At 43.9% G+C, this 22,051-nt stretch overlaps 1 protein-coding gene across 1 annotated transcript; it reads left to right on the forward strand.

Moving 5' to 3' along the window:
- Positions 1–4,764: 4,764 nt before the first annotated feature.
- Positions 4,765–21,391, forward strand: LOC132886374 (transcription factor E2F3-like). Its single transcript, XM_060920961.1, has 7 exons — positions 4,765–5,354; positions 9,442–9,553; positions 10,226–10,445; positions 15,288–15,446; positions 15,972–16,086; positions 16,224–16,365; positions 16,462–21,391. The coding sequence occupies exons 1-7, from the start codon at positions 5,043–5,045 to the stop codon at positions 16,707–16,709; spliced, it is 1,308 nt and encodes a 435-aa protein (XP_060776944.1). The 5' UTR covers positions 4,765–5,042; the 3' UTR covers positions 16,710–21,391.
- The last annotated feature ends 660 nt before the right edge of the window (positions 21,392–22,051 follow it).

Here is a 22,051-nt window from a genome sequence, read left to right on the forward strand (position 1 = left end):
TCAGCACACTCAGCAGGATCAGCACACTCAGTACACACCGCAGGATCAGCACACACAGCAGGCTCAGCACACTCAGCACACACCGCAGGATCAGCACACTCAGCAGGATCAGCACACTCAGCACACACCGTAGGATCAGCACACTCAGCAGGATCAGCACACTCAGCACACACAGCAGGATCAGCACACTCGGCACACACCGCAGGATCAGCACACACCGCAGGATCAGCACACTCAGCAGGATCAGCACACACAGCAGAATCAGCGCACTCAGCACACACAGCAGGATCAGCACACTCAGCAGGATCAGCACACACAGCAGGATCAGCGCACTCAGCACACACAGCAGGCTCAGCACACTCAGCAGGATCAGCACACTCAGTACACACCGCAGGATCAGCACACACCGCAGGATCAGCACACTCAGCAGGATCAGCACACTCAGCAGGATCAGCACACTCAGCACACACCGCAGGATCAGCACATACCGCAGGATCAGCACACACCGCAGGATCAGCACACTCTGCACACACCGCAGGATCAGGCGTTTTTTTCTTGGTGACTCTGTATTGCTTCATGTTTTTATTAAACTCAGTTCACGCTTTAACATCCACATGTTCCCCAGAGCCCCATGAGGGATTGTGGGTAATGTAGTTCATGATAAAGACAGAAATAAAACATTAATTATATCAACTCAATGCATTTAACTGATCACAGCCCATAATAATCCCGAACTGGAGGGTAATGCAGGATGGTGAGAATCAGGATGATTGATTCAGAATCAGGGTTTTTACTTCCTGAAAGGTTTCCCGTTGTCAGAGCGCCCTCTGCTGCTCACTACTGAGAATAACCACAACCCCGAGGAAATGGAATGAGAACACTGACCATCAGACTTCAACATTTAGCAACAAAGACTGTGACTATCCAGGATTAAATATGTGGATATAAAATAATTTTTAAAAATCCTAACAAACTACTTTCAAACAATTTGGGTTTATTTCGTGTTACATTGTAAAGTACACACAATGATTTATTTATTATTCTGAAGTCAAACAAAATCTTTGTACTTCCAGCTGCAGTCATTACAAAGTTTACATCTAGTGCCATATGAAAGCCTTCTGTTTGTCCTGTGTTTCAGAGGGTATATTTATTTCTGTGTTTGTTTGTTTGTTTGTTTTTTTTTTGGGGGGGGGGAGCCATGACCTAAAGGTTAGAGAAGCAGCTTTGGGACCAAAAGGTCACTGGTTTAATTCCCTGGACCAGCTTGAGCAAGCCATCTAACCTCCAACTGCTCCCCAGGCTGCTCTGGGTATTTTGTATGGTTCTCTGGGGAAGAGCATCTGCTAAATATCTAGTGCATTGTCAGAAATTAAAAAAAGAATAATAATAAAAATCCATGTAGAACTGAAAGCTAAAATTAATAACCATCTAAACATCTCATCATCTGTAGCCGCTTTATCCTGTTCTACAGGGTCGCAGGCGAGCTGGATCCTATCTCAGCTGACTACGGGCGAAAGGCGGGGTTCACCCTGGACAAGTCGCCAGGTCATCACAGGGCTGACACATAGACACAGACAACCATTCACACTCACATTCACACCTACGGTCAATTTAGAGTCACCAGTTAACCTAACCTGCATGTCTTTGGACTGTGGGGGAAACCGGAGCACCCGGAGGAAACCCACGCGGACACGGGGAGAACATGCAAACTCCGCACAGAAAGGCCCTCGCCGGCTACGGGGCTCGAACCCAGACCTTCTTGCTGTGAGGCGACAGCGCTAACCACTACACCACCGTGCCGCCCCCCATCTAAACATGATTCTTTTAACTTCTGTCTTTCTTATTTTGTTCCATTTTAACCAGAGACCAACAAAACAAGGACATCATGTCCATCATTGACTTGGACAACCTTTATTGTCATTCAGTATGCAAGAAGTGGACACTGAATGAAATTTCGTTGCAATTTGGGTCAGCACAGAAATAAATATGAAGTGTATTAAATTTAATTAAATTATGCAGCAGCAAAAATATTATAAAGTGGAATTGTATAAAGTGACCTGTGGAATTTGGAATGTTCAAGTTATAAATAGAAGTTTAGAGTTTGGGTTTGGAGTTCATTAGTCTGGGAGCCTGGGGGAAAAGCTGTGACAGAACCTGGTGATCCTGCACCGAATGCTGCGGAACCTCTTTCCAGAGGCCAGAACAGTCCATAGTGAGGGTGTGAGGGGACACTGATGATGTTTCTGGCTCGAGACATGCAGCGCCTCGGTGCAATGTCCTGAATGGAGGGCAGAGAAGTCCCAGTGATTTTTCTCTGCTGTCCTCAGCGCTCTCCTCACAGTGTTCCAGTCAGAGGCGCTGCAGCCTCCACACCGCACAGAGATGCAGCTGGTCAGAGCGCTCTCTATGAACAATAATTTAAAGAAAATAAACATAAATACAACTCCTGCTGAACAAACAATGCAAGAGTGTTCACCAGAATGCCATGTTTTGACATGTTTCTTGCTGCATCAAGCATTCCTCAGACACCTTATACTGATGCAGATCATACTTGACTAAAAAGATAAACAAATTCCAATGAAACTTATTTTCCAGATCTGTTTCAGAGTTAGTTTTGTGGGCTGACTGAGTGTTTTTATTGAAATACACTTTCAACAAATTCACAGTTACAAGAAGTAAGCGGTGGTGTAGTGGTTAGCGCTGTCGCCTCACAGCAAGAAGGTCTGGGTTCGAGCCCCGTGGCCGGTGAGGGCCTTTCTGTGTGGAGTTTGCATGTTCTCGCCGTGTCTGTGTGGGTTTCCTCTGGTTTCCCCCACAGTCCAAAGACATGCGGTTAGGTTAATATGGGACGGCCTTAGGCTGAGGTGCCCTCAAGCGAGGCACCGAACTCCCAACTGCTCTCCGGGCGCTGTTAGCATGGCTGCCCACAGACGCGCAGCTTGTGAACAGGCAAGGCAGGCAACTGCTTGGGGCCCCCTGAGAGTCGGGGCCTGAGGGCTTATTTATTTTGTTTTTTATTGTTTTTATTGCTCTTTACCATTGTATTTTCACATTTGGAATTTAAAAAACTTGGGTTTAATACATTTTTCGTTGGTGTCAGATTATTTATAACATATTGGTGATGAACACTGGTCAGAAGGGCCCCTGGAAATTTTTGCTTGGGGCCACAACAGACTCTAGAATCGCCTTTGGCTGCCCACTGCTCTGGGTGTGTGTATGTGTTCACTGCTCTGGGTGTGTGTGTGTGTGTGTGTGTGTGTGTGTGTCTCCTCACTGCTCTGGGTGTGTGTGTGTGTGTGTGTGTGTGTGTGTTCACTGCTCTGGGTGTGTGTTCACTGCTCTGGGTGTGTGTGTTCACTGCTCTGGGTATATGTGTGTGTGTGTTCACTGCTCTGTGTGTGTGTGTGTGTGTGTGTGTGTGTGTTCACTGCTCTGGGTGTGTGTGTGTTTTCACTGCTCTGGGTGTGTGTGTGTTCACTGCTCTGGGTTTGTGTGTGTGTGTGTGTGTCTCCTCACTGCTCTGGGTTTGTGTGTGTGTGTCTCCTCACTGCTCTGGGTGTGTGTGTTCACTGCTCTGGGTTTGTGTGTGTGTGTCTCCTCACTGCTCTGGGTGTGTGTGTGTGTGTGTGTGTGTGTGTTTTCACTGCTCTCTGTGTGTGTGTCTCCTCACTGCTCTGTGTGTGTGTGTGTCTCCTCACTGCTCTGGGTGTGTGTGTGTGTGTGTTCACTGCTCTGTGTGTGTGTGTGTCTCCTCACTGCTCTGGGTGTGTGTGTGTGTGTTCACTGCTGTGTGTGTGTGTGTATGTGTGTGTGTGTGTGTGTATGTGTGTGTGTGTGTTCACTGCTCTGGGTATGTGTGTGTGTGTTCACTGCTCTGGGTATGTGTGTGTGTGTGTTTTCACTGCTCTGTGTGTGTGTGTCTCCTCACTGCTCTGGGTGTGTGTGTGTGTGTGTGTTTTCACTGCTCTGTGTGTGTGTGTCTCCTCACTGCTCTGGGTGTGTGTGTGTGTGTGTGTGTTCACTGCTCTGTGTGTGTGTGTGTGTGTGTCTCCTCACTGCTCTGGGTGTGTGTGTGTGTGTTCACTGCTGTGTGTGTGTGTGTGTGTGTATGTGTGTGTGTGTGTTCACTGCTCTGGGTGTGTGTGTGTGTTCACTGCTCTGGGTATGTGTGTGTGTGCGTGTGTTCACTGCTCTGTGTGTGTGTTCACTGCTCTGGGTGTGTGCGTGTTCACTGCTCTGGGTGTGTGCGTGTTCACTGCTCTGGGTGTGTGTGTGTTCACTGCTCTGGGTGTGTGTGTGTGTGTGTGTGTGTTCACTGCTTCAGATGGGTTAAACGCGGAGAGGAAATTGTACAAGTGTGTGATGAATAAAGTTGTGCTTTCTTTTCTTTCTAAAGGAGCGGTGCGGGCAGCAGTGAGGGCAGCGGTGCGGCTGTACAGATGTGTGTGTGAGTGTTAAATGTCCTGGTGCTGATTGTCCCGGAAAGGCTGAACACTGAGGGACACTCAGGCTTCCGCAGCGGGTTCAACCTCTTCCGCATCACTCGTGTGATGTCACGGTACACGTGCTGCCTCTGACCAATCAGCGGGCTGCCGCGCCGGCACGGCACGCCCTTTCGCCTCGCTGTCAGTGTCAGCGCGAGTGGCAACGTGTTGTGGGCGTGGCTTGGTGTCGACGCGACCAATCGTGCACGACATGCAAATCGGGTTTGAAGTGTTCCGCGGGAAATCTGAGTTTCGCGCTTCACCCGCGTCGCCGCTGAGCGCGAGGCAGCAGCTTCCGGAGCCATTTTCTCTCCTGCAGCGAGCGGCGCGCACTCGCCTCCGAAATCCGAGCCATCTGCGCCCTCAGCACTATAATATCACCCGGAACCTGCCCGCAGCGACACCTCAGAGTCTCAGCTTTCATACAAGGCCAAGATTTATGGCAGAAAAGCAGCGCGTTGGTGTGAAAAACGCAGTTTAAAGTGAGCCGGAGAGAGACGCGCCGCACACACACACACACACACACAGAGAGAGAGAGAGAGAGCCGCGCTGGAGACGATGAGAAGAGCCATCTCCTCCTCGGCCCCGGAGAGTCTCATCATCACCGGGGTTGGTGGATCTCCGCTGGATGAGAAGGCGGTGCTGACGGCCCTGGGCTCGAACACACACACCGCCACCTACATCCACATCATCACCCCGCCGCCGCGACTCACACACACTCTCTCACACACACACACTCTCTCACACACCGAGTCTCACACCGTCACCCCGCCGCCGCGCCTCACTCTCACACACACCGAGTCTCCGGCCGCCGGGCTCTACAGCACCCCCACCGGGAGCGGACACACTGCTGCACGGGGACGGCCTCCGGTAAACACACACACACACACCGGGGGGGGGAGAGAGAGAGAGAGAGAGAGAGAGTCCGGCTCCTCTGGAACTGCGCTGTTTATTAGCGTCTGTTCAGTCGCTATGGAAACGGAGCTCGGGCTAAACCGGAAGGAGGCACTGAGAAATAAATACATTAACAGTGTGTGACGTCAGCGGGGGGTAGTCAAACTTTTTATTTATTATTTTCCCCACTCCAGTAATCTCTCTCTCTCTCTCTGTCAGGCGGGGAGGGTTTAGTTCTAAAGCAGCTCGATACAGAGTGAAATATCGTACCGCGGTTCTCTGAGCTGATCCACATCCGGCTGCCACAGTGCTCAATGCGGAAACAAACCGGAAGTGGTTAGTGTGACGTCAGCACGCAGGACATCAAATTCCACCCAAGTTTCACTTTCAGCCTGAAAACAGCTGATGAGCTTCTCAACAACTTCCAGTGTGGAGAGTTAACCCGAACAGTCTGCTCAGTTTTGTCGTTTATTTGTTGTTATTAGTATCCGTTCAAGACCCAGGTGTCAACAGGAAGTAGTTTGTGCAAAAAAAAAATAATAATAATGTAGGAATTTTTGTTAAAGTGCGTATTCTGGACCAATTTCTTCTTTTTTTTTTATATGAAAGTCTGTCACTCATCCAGAAGGGTAATTTTGCACAAGGCCATCTGTTTACAGCAGAAAAAAATAAAATAACAAAACGTGTCTGGAAAAACCCCAAGGGAGTCTGGAACCAGATTCGTGACGTCACCTGCGGAAGCGCCAGCAGGCTGCGCGAGCTTTGCGCGGTTTCAGTGCACAGCCTGTATAGACCAAGCGCTCCCATTTCTCTCTCATTGTCCGGTCTTTTGGGAAACGATGAGTACTAATCCCATCAAGATTGGTGTTGCTACACCCTCCTACGATACATCTGTTAACCATTTTAATAATTACGTGATAACGTTGAAGAAATTTGCAGAAAACCACCAGGTCGTTTTCTCATAAACAAACCAGCGCTGGCGTAGGATTCAGAGGGAGGCGTCCCGCACGCGATGTCATGAAAATCAGTGTTTCCTGGGAAATCCAAATGGCAATTTTTTTCAGAGGCGGACCAATTCGCCTCAAATGGCTTGATTTCAACTGAATTTTTCTGGTATTGTGCAAGGTAAAAAAAAAATGCACAAAATGTGACTGATATTTGACCAAAGTTTAATATAAAATAGGAGAATTACATTGATCTTGCTCCTGAATTTACCAGTGATATGCACTTTAAGCCAGTATCTGACTGGGCTGCGACAGCCCGCGACTAGTTGGAGACGCAACAATTGCAACAAAATATGCAAATTATTGAAAATTTTCACTTGGAATCACACTGAATTGATATTCGCATATTTTACCGCAATTGTTGAGTCTCCAACTAGTCGCAGACCGTCACAGCCCGGCTTTCCCTCGGCAGGCAGGGAAGTACAGGAAGCCTCACGGAAACTGACTTGAGAAAGGTTCGCGATGGCTTTGCGACACCAACGACACATTTGCAGCTATTTTGAGAGAAATTTTGTCGCACAAATTTTTTTGAACATGTTCAAAATTTCAGTGGAAAATAAAGTGGAAGATTTTGAGAGTTTCGGTTGCCAGGTTGCTCCGTTGTGTATCGATGTTGATTTTAAAAGTAACCAAGTGTTGCCGAGCAAAACGAACCTCGCCCGGCAGCACTTGTTATATGTTGATAATGGTAATATTTGTCAGTCATCAGCTGTTAGGTTACAGTCCTTTGAAAATTCATGACCTTGAGTTTGACATTTCAGAGTCATTCAAGGTCAAAGATCATGGCAGCAACTGAAAGCCCATATGGGACTTGTTATATGTTGATAATGGTAAATATCTGGCTACCATGAACCATTTTAAAGTTATAGCCCTTTGAAAACCCATGACCTTCAGTTTGACCTTTCAGGGTCACTCGAAGTCAAAGATCATGCTGCCAAATGAAAGCCCATATGGCACTTTGTATAAGTTGATAATGGTAAATATCTGTCTACCATCAACTGTTTTCAAGTTACAGCCCTCTGAAAATCCGTGACCTTGTGTTTGACCTTTCAGGGTCACTCAAGGTCAAAGATCATGGTGCCAAATGAAAGGCCATATTGGAGTTCCTATATGCTCATAATAATAAACATCTGTTGATCAGTAACTGTTTTTGAGTTACAATGGAAAATGTTATTTTGACCAGAAGGTTGACCTTTCTGGTGACCTTGACCCAATTACCCCCAAAATTTAATCAGGTAATCTAGGGACCATTGCCCACCTACCCTGAAAATTGGAAGTCAGTTGGTGCAACCGTCTAGACTACAAACAGACAGACAAATGAAAAGTCGTACAGAGCACGATACTTGTGAAAATCGCAAAGAAACGGAACTGATGGCTGGTGAGGTGTTTTTACAAGATTTGACCTTGGTGACTTTGACCTTGGCCCACCAGAAACTAATGATGTCTTTGTGTGACCCAAGTGAGTGATGCATTTTGGTGAAGATTGGTCAAGAAATGACAACGCTTGAGTACCAACAAACAAACGGACAAATCAACATACTTGCAAAAATCTCAGATTTTCGCAAGTAACGAACTGTAATCACGATGCCTCTCCCGCAACGGAGTAAGCAGGCGAGGTAACGAGTAAATTACACAGGGAAAATAATATTCGGCTTGACTGCGTGAGCACTGGCCTTTGTTAAAATGACGCTAGCTAGACGGTAACTGGACTGCTGCGCTAACGGCACTGAGTTGCAGGTAAGCTCATGTTGCCCACATTCACAAACAAAAAGTCCCCAAATTTATCCAAACGATTCATCGATTTCCTCACGAGATTTATGTCCCAGTTTTGGTTCTCCATGCCCCAGATGGAGCTTGAATTAAAACTAAATACGAGTGGTGTGTTTTCCGCAAAGACACTCGGGTCTGTGTAATATTGTAAATTATTCTCATAATATTTGTATCAGAAACAACAGATCCTCACTTCATCCTCATATGTTCAAGAAGGCCTGTTCCTTGTAATCCTTCTGTCAGGATCTTTGACAATTTTTATGATTTTACTATCACAGGTTATGACTTTTTTTTTTTTTTCCCCTCATCGTATTACTAATGTTAATATTTAACCACAATCTGCTATTTGATTTTGGATAATCGTAATGTGAAAATCTCTGACTTTATTTCTCATAACCTTAATGTTAGAATGTATGAACTGTATTTTTCCTTATCTGAGAATCAGAATCTATGACTTCGTCGGTGCGTGTCCATTTGATGATGATCCCCCGCCATGAAGTGCGCAGCGGAGTATTGGAATGGAATTCGTCCGTACGTCCGTTTCAGTCCGGACAGGTTTTCTCAGAAACTACATCAGCGAAACTTTGCGTGCTCATATTCCTATTCATGATCGAAATTGAGTTTGAAAATCATTTACAAGAAAGTATTATTTTCAGAGTTATGGCCCTTGATTTTCATGATTGGACTTTGTAGAAGTCGACTCAGTCGGGACGGGTTTTCTCAGAAACTACATAAGCTACATCAATGAAACTTGGCGTGCTCATCCTACTGAAAAAAGCTGGGTAGCGTTTTATGAAGGTGCCGTAGCACTTATGACATCATCAATCAATATTAAAGCAATGGGCTTATAAGGGCGTAAGTGTTAAGAGGTCTTGATAAAATGCTCGTGGCGGGGGAAAGTGATGACCATGTCATCTTGTTTCAGTGATGATCTCTGCAGCATGATTGATTGATTTCTTTTTTTCTCCCCTGCTGAAGTCGTCTTGTTGCTTCCGTGTCAAAGATTCCAGTTTCATTATAGTTGATGGGTGTGTGTGTGTGTGTGTTTTCTTGACTCGTGATGTGGAAATTTGCTTAATATTTGCAAAAAATTTGGCTGCTTCACTGATGAGTCCACAAAGCAGGTTAAACTGAATCTCAGACAGGAACGTTGAACTTTTCCCAGCGATGCTTCTGCTGCTTTTGCGTCTTCTTTTGGTTTTAGTTTATTGCTGATCTTGCATTGCGCGATTTGTGACAGCAATATGGCTGCCAGTCTTGACTGATTGTCTTGTGAACGTAATCCACAGGCGAAGAGACGCTTGGCTCTCGATGACTCGGACCACTTGTACACGGCGGAAGTAGCAAAAACCCCCAAGACCCAAAATGGAGGCCCGCTGGCTGTGCTAAAGGGCAACAAAAGTGAGAACCAACCTAATTCTATCTGGATTGGTACTGAATGGCTCGACAACTATCATTTTGTTCTTAATTAATGTCTTAATTGATAGTCTGTTCTTTTTTTAATTGAAGTTAAATACTGTTGTGTGCTATTATGGGGGGGAAATCAGAAGCCACATCACTGTTACCACCCCAAAGTTGATTATTTTCCTCTTGCAGCACATCCCTCAGTGTATTTTCCTCTGACACAGCAGCAGTTTTCCAAAAGTGATTGTTTTTTTTAATAAACAACACCTTGGACTTTTTACCCATTTATTCTAGTCGCGCATCAATACCCTTTCTCTTTTCAGATCAGGTATGAATGTTTGGTCCTCGTCAGTTCTGATACTGATCCAAAAATGAGTAATCTCTATTATTTTGGGGGGGGGGGTTGATTATTTTCCAGAACAGCCAGTCCTGAAGTGTTATTAAGCAGTAACTGCTTAAATTTGATCTATTTATTATTAATTTTAACACGTTACATTTAGCTGAATCAGGATTTTCAGAAGCCTTTATCTTTGTGAGCAATCTGCAGACGGTTACTATCCAGACTAATCAGCTGTCTGATAACATGTAAAGAATTTTTGTTGGCGTTAATGGAAGTGTCTCGAATTTGGGGTGAAAAGTTGTGTTAATTCTCCTCCTAACTCCTCACAGCTCCAAAGTCTCCGTCAGAGAAGACGCGCTACGACACGTCTCTGGGTCTCCTGACGAAGAAGTTTGTGCAGTTGTTGGGCCAGTCGTCGGACGGCGTGGTGGATCTGAACCAAGCCGCCGAGGCGCTCAACGTCCAGAAGCGACGTCTCTACGACATCACCAACGTCCTGGAGGGGGTTCACCTCATCAAGAAGAAATCCAAGAACAACATACAGTGGATGTACGTAGAACAGGGTGAAGGGGCGTATTCACATTCAGCTTCATCTCGAATGGATGCAAGTGATTTCGTGAACAAGAAATTTAAATATTTACCTTTCATGAGTATCCAGACAGACATTTAATACATTTATAATCACAAACTATTTGAGTTGAAACCTTGCATACAGTGCTGCTCTGCACACAGGCCTGATTACCACACTTCCTGTCTGTCAGCAGGAAGTGATTATACAGAGGAGCAAATAATATTGCTTGCTGTGGTAATATTGGTTAAAAACGTGCTGAGATACTGCAGCGTGGCCTACTTTTGCTGCGATAGCTTTGTACGTGCTAACTAGTGGTGTGAGCGTGTGAAAGTTTCATGGTGGGATAACGAGTCTAAACATGTCAGATTCATGATGTGAATCAGGAACCAGGAGCCCAGCCAAGAGCCGGGTTGGAGTGTCGAAGTGGAGGGAATTCATGAAGTGAAATAAGCAGAAGGAAGTGATGTGTAATCATTTTCTGAAAGAGTTGGTTAGTACTGGGACAGGAGACTGCCTGGTCAGACCAGATTCTGGCGTGAGGGGGACTTTGACTTGATGTCCCAAATAAAAGTCAAAAGGAAACTACAAAGTACATGCTAAATATGTCTGTGAAGGTTCTCGGTCATCCAGATCATTGTAAACTGGAGGTGCTAAAGAAGGCAACTGGACTTGCTTGAAATTCTTGAAGACGTTTCACCTCTCATCTGTTCACCTCAAATCTGCTTCTTCAGTTCTGTCTGACTCGTGGGGAGTTCCAGGTATGTATCCTCCAGTGGACCAAAAGCAACCTAAAGGGGAGTCGGTGACTCTCTCAGCCGTCCTGTAGGCTGTTCGGGTCACTGGAGGTTGCTTTTGGTCCACCGGAGGATGGTCCACCCTTTTGTCAGCTAGAACTGAAGAAGCCTTTTGGATGAGAGGTGAAACATCTTCAAGGATTTCAAGCAAGTCCAGTTGCCTTCTTTAGTACCTTTTGGATAACATAACCAGATCAACAAGGAAAATACTTTTGCGGGAAGTTAAGACACCATTTAAAAACACACAATCTGGTGGTGAAAATCAAAGTGAATTTATTAACAATTAATTTTTTTATCCCCCGCTGGCCGAAAGGCCCGAAGGGGGATTATGTTGTAATTTCCATCTGTCTGTCCATCCCAGGAAGGGTACTCACCTTCACAATTTTTGGAGGAATTTCACGAAACTTGACAGGATTCTTTATGTCGGGAATACGAAATATTGTAATCTTGTTCAATTCAGTCACATTTTACCAGAGTTCTGGCCAAGTTGCCAGCGGGGGATATTGTGCTCTCGGAGCATTCTTGTTATTTTTAGTTAGCTAAATTGGTGGCCTTGGTAATTATCTCAGGAGGATCACTGTCTACTGTAGATATTAAGAAATGTAGGATATTCACCGATGAGCAGAAACATTATAACCACCCACCGAATATGCCGATGGTCCTCTGTGTGCCACCAAAACAGCTCTGACCTCCTGACCCATGGACTCAAGATTCCACCAAGACATGAGCAGCAAATTCTGGAAGTCCTTAGTGAGATGGAGGTGCCACGGATTGAACTTGTTACGTCTCACAAATGCTCTGATCAAATTGAGATCTGGGGAATGTGGAGGTCAGGGCAACACCTTGAACTCTTGTGGCAGGCTGTGTTGTCCGGCTGAAAGAAGCCACTGCCATCACGGAGTACTGCTGCCATAACGTGGTGTACCTGGTCCGCCACAACGTTTACATCGATGGAGGTGTCAAATTGTTGTCCTCGTGAATGACTGGACCCAGAGTTTCTGAACAGCTCATTGCCAAGAGCATCATCATCCCACAGTGTATCCTGGTACCATCACGTTGCCAGGGAAACACTGCATGTCTATCTGGCCAGACGTGATGTAAAAGTAAAAACAGGCCTCATCATACCAGGTGATCTCCTTGCGTTGCTCCAAGGTCCAGTTCTGAAGGCATTTTCAGTAGTAACGATGCTCTTCACTGGTATGCACGGCCATTGAGAATGAGCTTCATCTTCCTTTCATTCAGTTCATTCAAAAGAGTCGTTCATTCGTTCAGTAGGCGAACGCTTCCGGAAAGACCAACACGCTGCAGTTCATTTCTCCGAATTATCATACTGCTCCGACAATCATTCAAACTTAAAGTTCCAAAATAGTTTCCTCATGGTGATGTTTTAAATGTTGCGGTGAACTTCTGTAAAATTCACGCTATCCTAAAACGCTCACTGACCACTTTATTAGGAACACTCCTACGTCCACCTGCAGTTCTGTAATCAGCCAATCCCTCGACAGCAGCACGATGCATCAAATCACGCAGATACAAATCAAGAGCTTCAGTCAATGTTCACAATGTTCAAACAACAGAACGGGAAAAATTGTGATCTCAAAGTGTGACTTTCTTTCCTTTCACTGTGGTATGGGTGTTGGTTTGAGCCAGATGAGTATTTTTGGTTTGAGTATTTCAGAAACTGCTGATCTCCTCCTGGGGTTCTCACACACAACAGTCTCTAGAGTTACACAGAATGGTGCGAAAAACAAAAAACACTGAGTGAGTGAGCGACAGTTCTGTGGGTGGAAACAAACGCCTTGTTGATAAGAGAGGGTCAGAGGGGAATGGACAGATTGGGTCGAGCTTTTTTGCCAGGAAGGATATAGTAACTCATATAATCACTCTTTACAACCGTGGTGAGCAGAAAAGCATCTCAGCATGCAACAGCAGAAGAACACATTGGGTTCCACTCCTGCAGCCAAGAACAGGAAGCTTTAAAATCAAAGAACGAGTTCCTATTAAAGTGGCCAGGGAGTGTGAAGTATTGGCCAATATTATCAAAACAAGAGATGAAAATGGCCAGCAAGTAGTCTGGATTTTCAATAACTAAAAAAGACGTAATGTCTGCTGTTTTTGTCAAATCATCTGAAGTCATTTGTATGAAGATGCATTTCTTGATATAAACCTCACGGATCTTCTGTAAATTATTCTGCATAAGGGCGTCGGCCAAATACCATAAATGTGAACGAAAAATCAGAACGTTCCATCTGTGTCCCAGACCTTCACTTGCACCATTGTTCTAAAGTCTTCAATTTTATTTGGGTCAGGGGTTTTCAAAGTGTGGGAGAGTCAGCCCGCCCCCCTCGAGAACAAATAAACAACAGCGCCCCCCCTACAATTTTTGTTGTTGCTATACTTAATGTTCCATTCGTATTTTTAAAAAATGGTTGTTGTACACATTTTTTTCTTTTACACATTTTAAACATCTGTGCTTTTTAAGACATCTTTTTTTTTTACACATTTTAAACATCTCATAGCACCGTTAGCTAGCACCTCTTGGCAGACAACACACTGTGGCAGTGGAGCATCTTCAGATCCAGTCCATGAAAATCCAAACTTTAAATAATCGTGGTCAGACTTCCTTCTTTTTTCAGTCCCCCCAGGATTTGATGTTGCGGGAGGTTTTCCAAAAAATAGTGATGAAAGTTGCGGTGTTTTAGGTTTTTGTTGCGATTACATTGCGGGAGGAAGTGAAAGTTGAGGAATTGTTGCGATTTTCTCTTTTTGTGATTAAAATTGAGTGATATGTTTAATATTAAAGTTATTACTGAAAAACTGTTGATTTAAAAACAAAGAAACTGAGAAATGGTCCTATAAACAACTTTACCAGTATAAAAGATTACCAGGACTACAAAAATGCAGAAAAATAGGCTTTACTTATCCAAATGCACCTGTTGGTTCAAAAGTTAAAGTGCAGAGAACCTCACAGCACAACATGAAGTTACCTTAAAATATAATATAAATGCCTCAGCTTTCATGTAAGAAAAAAAAAACTATTAACACTAGTACCGTGTGCAGGCAGTCTCTCCTGAAGACTAAATTAAACAATAATTATAAACTAATAAAATAAATGGCTCAGGCTTCAAAGAAGAAAAAAACAGTTTGAACAGAATCTCACAGTATGATGCTGAAGCTGCCTAAACAATGGAAAATAAAATACCATTTTGGCAAAAATGTTGGCATCCATTAATTTCTTGTATTAAGTAAAAAAAATACTGTAAAGTGCGCACAGTCCTTCACTGTAAACACAACACACTTTCAGTAACAGAATTTAAGCCTATATAAACACTGACTCGCACACAGTGTTGCCAAATACTGCTGATGTTTTCCAGCCCAAAATATGTTCAAAACCCGCCAAAATGCACTTGAAACCGCCCAATCTGGCAACACTGCGCACATGCTGCTTCTCTTGAACGTATACACGGAAGTAAGGCAGAAGGTAGTTTGTCGACATCACCTCAAGATGACGCCAACGATTGGTCAAATTTGCGGGAAAGTTGCGGTGATGGGATATAATTGCAACACCGCCCTGAATTCGCGGGGATTGGTTGAATTTGCAAATCGCAACATCGCGAAATCCTGGAGGGTCTGTTTTTTTTCTTGGCCCAGACTCTGTCTCCTCACTCACTGTAGCTTTAGGTACTAAAAATCGATCCATTTTGTCTCTGGCAAAGGCGAGCTGAAGTTCGCTAAATGTCCGCAATAGTAACTTATTCTGGTTTATTTTTCCTCATGTCGCGCCCCCCCCCCGAAGAACTCTGGCACCCCCTGGGGGGGGGGTGCCCCACACTTTGAAAAGCCCTGATTTGGGTCATCCGTGAGGGGACATATAATTTTTTTTGCAGTCAAAGTTTTTGCTCATCAGTGTATTAAAAATATATCATTGGAAAATTGAACACGTCTTTACATCTCTGTGGGCATGGTGCTAATAAACAAGGCATATTAACATGATAACCCTGCCTCCGTTCTTGTGTGGTTTGTTAGGGGCTGTAACCTTTCAGAGGTTGGTGGAGTACTGACCCAGAAACAGACTTTGAGCAGTGAAGTCGCTCAGCTGGTGCAGGAGGAGCGCAGACTCGATGAGTTGATCCAAAGGTGCACGCAAGAAGTCAAGCAGATGACCGAGTCAGCGCAAAGTCAGAAATATCCTTTCCTCATGTTGGTGCAACAAGATCACTGTTTACTTCTCAGATGTGTGTTTAGTTTTTGTGGCTTTTGTCTTGATGATCATGTGAATGTCTGTTTGCTGTTCAGACTTTGAAGATCGAAGTCATGATGAGGGGGAAACTGGGGAAGTCTCGGAAAAGCAGGATTGAGGATCACCTTGGTCAGGGAAAACTTGGGTCATCTTGGTACGGGGAAATGAAGTTAGTTTGGTCTTGGATAGGTTTGGAAAATGGGGACACTTGAGTAGGTTTGGTATGGGGAGAACATGGGCTTGGTCCAGGAGTGGGGAAACGGGTCACCTTGGTTTTGGTGGGCAAATTGGGTAATTTTGGTAAAAGGTAAGCTTGGGTAGTGAAGGGGGGAAAACTTGCCTCATCTTGTTCAGGGGAACCTCAGGAGGTGGTTGTGAAGCTAAAAACCTGAGTAGTGTTGATGTGGCTGATACTGTTGTGGGCTCGAATTTACTCAAGTCCTTCATTATGGTTCTTTAACCTCCTCTACGTTCGCTTATGTAATGTATCAAGACCTCCGGCAAGACCGTAGTCTGAAAGATCAGACCGTCATTGTCGTCCGAGCACCATCTGAGACCAAGTTAGAGGTGCCTGATCCCCAAGAGGTCAGTCATCGTCAATTTGGTGTAGATTGCCATCTTTCAGACTTTGAAACCAAGTGGATGCTTTCAAATTATTTTTTTCTTTGTTATCCAAGGGCCAGTTTGTCTCATTATAGCTGTTGCTCCCATTTCCTCTACAGGGCTTGCAGGTTCATCTCACAAGTACAAAAGGACCAATTGACGTCTTCTTGTGTCCTGATGAAAATACCCCCGACAGTCCGGTGAAGAATGAGAATTCAAGTTTGAATGGAAACTCCTCTCCTTTTTTGAAAGTGTTAGAAGGTGGGTTTACTCTTTTTAAATAGGAGCATCTCTACTCTCTGGGGGCTTTTCTTGGTGTTTTGGTTCAAGCTTCTCTATTTTTCCCCTCACCTGCAGATGGCAACTCCAGTTGTTCAGGCCCAGCGGTAACTGTCACCAACCTCTCCCCCATTACATCGCCCTACACCAGCCTGCTGCAACAAACCGAGGACCAGCACCCCTACTCTGAATCGCCCTTCGTCAGCCTGGGCTCGCCACCACTCATTGACGACTACCTCATGAGCCTGGGTGAAGGTGAAGGTATTTCTGACCTCTTTGATGACCTTGATCGCCTTCCCAATCTGGATGATCTTCTATGCAATTGAAGAGGACCTCTTGGACTTCTGCTTGGATTGACTTGGTCAGGTAACCACTGATGAGAGGGTGCAAACCTCTCGGTGTCCTTGATTCAGGAGACGAGAAAGATGCATTTTTTTACTTCCTGTGCATCTTGTATGAAGTGATGCTTGAACAATAGTTTACCCTCTTCCAGTCTAAAGGCTCTCGTGAGACACTGATAAAGGCGCCAAGTGTTCCCCGAATAAATGTTTCCCATCTAATCAAGTAAGTTGTGAGGAAATTTCCCTGCGAATGGCCCCTGTCCTGTGCAAGAACCGTTACGTTTGAGATTCATGTTGAGGATCTCTGCTTTAGCGATTGTAACTAACGTAGGGTGGATATCAGCCGTGTTCCTGGGGGAAGCTGGTCCTTTATAGCTGCCTCAGAGACTCCATGTTGGATTGAAAGGAATGTCCAGAGGATAGGCAACTTGGACTGTTCTCACAGTGGTGATTGCACCTTTCAAGTGCTCAAGAATTGAAGACTTGAAGGTTTCCAGTTTGTTTTTACATGCGCTTGTGCAACCTGGATGCCTCTCCTAACCAAGATCTACCACTGTCCAACTTGCAAATGCTTTTGATTTGGGATTTGGTGGGCATTTCCACTGATTTCCTTGTCTTTCCGTCAGCGTTTCGGGTCTCCTCTCAAAACTTTATACCAATATCGTTGGCTTTGGATCGTTCCTGGGTTGCAATCCTCGGTCCTCAATCTGCACACGTTAAATTGGCCGTGTGCAGATTCAGGAATTATCATTGTTGACATGCATTTGAGCGTACCCAAAGGTGAACGTGAACTTCTGGGAAAGGCCCAGCTGAATGGGTCTGTGGAATAAAGCAAGTCCCGTGTAGAATTACACGGCAACGCCCACATCACGTGCTGCTGTTTATATTATTCCCGTAGCCATGGGCTACAAGCAGATGGGATTCATATGCTGCTCTTTATTGCGTTCAGTGCTGCTGCAGGTTTCTTACACTCCTTTGTGTGAGAAATCACTTCATCGTTCGCATCGATGCTTTCAGACTGGAACGATGAAGTACAGAGTTGTCCGAGTTAACGTCGTCTTTTAGCCTGGATCCAAAGGTCTCAAGAGACCAAGGGACAAATTGGCACCATGTTTTATTTCATGGAATATTGACGGCACTGACAGGATCTCCAACTGATTTGAGTTCAGATGGATCTGAGGGAGCTTCCTGTCCCAGTGGTGGGTTTTATTTCAGTTTTGGAAGTGCACTTTAGAACTCCCTGGCTTGGGATGTATGTTTACCAAGCTGTCATCCTGTTTAGAAATAATTTTTAGCCATTTTTATGGAATAAATTGGTCACTTTTGGGAATTCCTTTTTTTAAGGAACTGATCAGTATTCTCATTGGATATCTTGAGCTTCAGAGTTTAAAACTGAATGCATGTTTTTACGCAAAGGCCTGGTGTCTTTGACTTGGAAGCCATTTTTTATGAACATGTGGTACTGAATGTTTAAATTTTAATGGAATGGTTCATATTTAGACTCTTCCCCGCATCACTAATCATCAGCCAAGATGGAGCTGGTGTCTGTTCACTTTTTTGGTTTTGCTTCTCATGTTTTAGCTCCTTAGTTAATTGTTAACATGTCATGTGGTTTTTTTTTTTTTTTTTTGCCCCCCCCCTTCCCTTCTCCCCTCTCTAATAAAAATATCTGCATGACCTACAAAGGTCAAACAGCCTCCAAAAGAACCAGATAGAAGACGTGTGCATTGAAACGCACCTCTCCAAATTTATAACCAGACAGAGAACATCCAGATGTGCAAATAAATTGTTCTAACGTGAAAACGAAAAAAAAAAGGAAAATGGTGTCTTTTTTAAGAGCCGAGTTGTGGAGTCGAGGTCACATTGTGACTCGGAGCATTGTTAAGTCTTTCTTTGGACAAACAAAATACTGGATTTGATTTTGTTTTGCATTCTAAAAAGCCCAATATCATGATGTTGGATAAACTGGATTGATTTACCTGTATATTTTGTGAAATGGTTCAGAAATAAGTGTTTAAAAACTTTCTCGCCGATAGCGTGTGTTCTGAAACTTGCCTTTGTGGTCGGGGGAAATGTTTTATTATTTTATAAATGATTCCTTGAAGGTAGGTGCTTGGAAACTCGGCCAGCTTCTCGCCAGTTGCACGCTGCAGACGTTAATGTTGTCCATCATGTCTGTATATTTTATGAGAATAACCCCCCAAATATCTATCACAATCTAAATATAATAAAAGAATGATTCAATTAAATTAATGTTGCCCAGTCAGGCCAAGGAAAATGTAATTGGGCCAAATTCATTCTGGAACAAACTCTTTACATCCAAACCTGTGGATTTTTTTTTTTTTTAATTTTTATGAATTTATTTATTGATTTGTTTTTCTCCAAAATTCTACTTCCTGTAACATCACAGAATCACGATATTTTTTTATCAGTAGTTCTAGTTCAAGTGATATTGGCAGACTTCTTCATTCAGATCCGTCTCTGTAGACGATTACGTTCTGTTTGTCATCAGCTATCAGGTCTTGGTATAAAACGGGGACCTTTTGTTTAGTTTGGGGGGGGAGGCATGGTGGTACAAGTGTCTCGTGTGTGTGTGTGTGTGTGTGTGTGTGTGTGTGTGTGCACGCATATGTGGGTTCGTGTGTTCCTTCCTTTGTGCAACGTAGCGGTTCAGGTTCAGTGCTAATGACTGAAAGTCATTGCTGTCGTAGTGCCTTCACCAGCTGTGCAGAGATCCAGTGAAACAGACCTTTAGCTTTGGAGCTGGCCGTCCACCACGGGGTGAATATTCAGTCTTTAAAATATAAAATGGCAGCATTTTATTTAACCCTTAAGTCCATTGTATTTGGCAATGTTTTCCAGAGCACACATCCAATCATGAGCGTTATTTATTATCCATTGACCACGCTTTTACCATGCTTAATGATCTCCGAACATTTTCACGGGTGGGTTGCATGACTCATGTTTACTAACTGACCAGTAATTGGATTCATCATTTTTTCTGGAGTTAAAGCAAAAACTGGTTCAGGACACCTGGTAATTTTTTATTTTTATTTTTGCTGCTTTATTTGTGCAGTCACGTTACATTTTCACCTGAAGTTCTTTGACACTGTTTGCAATAAAAATAAATTAATTGGTGCGATAAAACATGAAGAATTCATCCCCATGCACCGTGATACTGTTTAAGGACTGAGAAATTCTTCGAATGCCCAGTGGACTGGACTGGACTCAGCAGAACTCTGTGATGACTGATTTCACTCAGCCACACTGTCAGGATTCTTAAAAACCTGCAGGAGGAATTCCTTTGGGAGTGCATTCCATTGCGTTTAGGACCGTCAAGAAAAATGTCTCTTCTGGTTCACAGTCTGTAATTCTCTGCTCATGAATACGTTTCATCTTGAAGTCAAGAGCATCTGATGCTGCTGAATAATTTCTCCAAACAGGTGCGTGGGATCTTTATGAGCTTCCTCTCCTGGCGTAGATGATAACTCGGTTGTTTTATGTACTCCGCTCCGGCTTGAGTTTGTAATCTGGTCTTCACCCCTTCAACCTGGATTTGAACATCAACCACTGAAAGTGAGGTTCTCCACTGCAATCAGGGGAACCGACTGAACTTCAGTTTCTCAAACCATGTTCCAGCTCATTTTCTCATTATCCGTTTGCTCAGTCAGGTGTGTGAGGAAATCTGAAACGGATTGAAGTTTGGTAATGGAGATGCCAACAGTTTTCTAAATCTGCTGCTTGAAATGAGAATCAGACCGCAGGACTGGGAGACTCGACTGAGCCTTAGGAGAATCCTCAGGAGTTTAGCTGAGCAGAAATATTGTCCCCCTTTTAAAAAAGAAAAATCTTCAGACTTTACCATGTTCATGTCTCCATGTGTTTCTGTCTCCTGTAAATTAACAGCAAGATGCTGCATATAAAAATAAAATAAACTTGACTATTCGCCTTTCAGAGAAACAGGAAACTGTTACTGCCATGAAGGATCCATGCGTTTCTTGAAAAACTAATAAAAATTAAGTTTTAATTCTTCAGAAGAATGAGATTTTCAGTGTCTAAACTTGAAAAACATTTGGCCAAATGCACTTGAAGGAAATCTGGTGGAGGGCCAAAGTATTATTCTCCCCATTTTATTTTTCAACCGATTTTACATCTTGATGTGATAAAATAATGAAAGCATAAAGTCTACAATTAGTGATGGAGAACCTCTCCAATATTTATTTACCATAAATTAATCACCTAATATTAATATTTAATAAATCCTTTTTGAATTTTGTCTTTTTGCGACTTGTTTCCCTTTCTCTATATTTGTGTCCTGTGTTTTCTTTAATTGCACATTTTATTTTTGACTCTCTTGATAATTTCCCTGGATGAAAACTGTGTGAGAAATAAGAACAGCTTCCTGTTTATGATGAACTGTTTTGGGTGGTGGATTTTGTGTTCTTTTTAAGCATGAAAGTGGCTGTGTTTTTCTGTAAAATAAGGTTTTAAACTTCTGTCTCTTGTTAATGAGCTTTCACAACATGATGTCGTCATCAGCCTTGACCTTAAAAAAAAAAAAAAAAAGTAAACGTCTGAAGTCGAGCCTCTGGTGGGGGAAGAAACATTTGAGTGGATTTTGTCCTGTTTTGAAAATTCTGCAGATTCTGAATAAAAGCAATAAGACACACATTCCTCTCCGAGTCTCCTTGACTGTTGCATGCACTGCAAAGATGAACTGGATGTTTAACCTTGTATTGTCCTTTAATTTTTGAGAACAGTGTCTGCTAGTAACGGTCTCAGCAGAAATCACTTAAATGGAGGTGCAGTGTAAACGTTCTCAGTCCCGGAGTGACCACCACCATCATTCCAACATGTCTGGACACCTGAAAGATCCTGACTCTGCCTGTAATTGAGAGGACTGACACATGTCCAGAAAGTTCACATGATGTGACTCGAGCCTCGTGCACATGAAGATGACCGAGTCGGGTGATTATTGTGATGGAGAATTTCCCAGTGCTTGATTCTGTTAGATCAGGACCTGGTGTGGTTCGGACACAGCCCCTGCCTCTGCAGGGACTCGAACCAACTTAGACACACTTTGTGAGCACCCTCACGACTCGATGTGAACTGAAGGACCTTGAACTTGTAAGTTATGGCATTGATGTGAAAGAGGGATTAGCTGTCTGCGTTCCACAGCTCACATCATATCTGGTGTCTGGAGCAGACAGAACGGGAATTTGATTCCTGAGATTGGGAATGAGGCAGATTCCGTCTCTATTTTTGGAATCTGGAAATGGACCTGGTCATCTGGTCTGGCCCATGGACTTGCGCATAATGTCTTCCAC

The sequence above is a fragment of the Neoarius graeffei genome, chromosome 5, assembly GCF_027579695.1.
Source record: "Neoarius graeffei isolate fNeoGra1 chromosome 5, fNeoGra1.pri, whole genome shotgun sequence".
Lineage (NCBI taxonomy): Eukaryota > Metazoa > Chordata > Actinopteri > Siluriformes > Ariidae > Neoarius > Neoarius graeffei.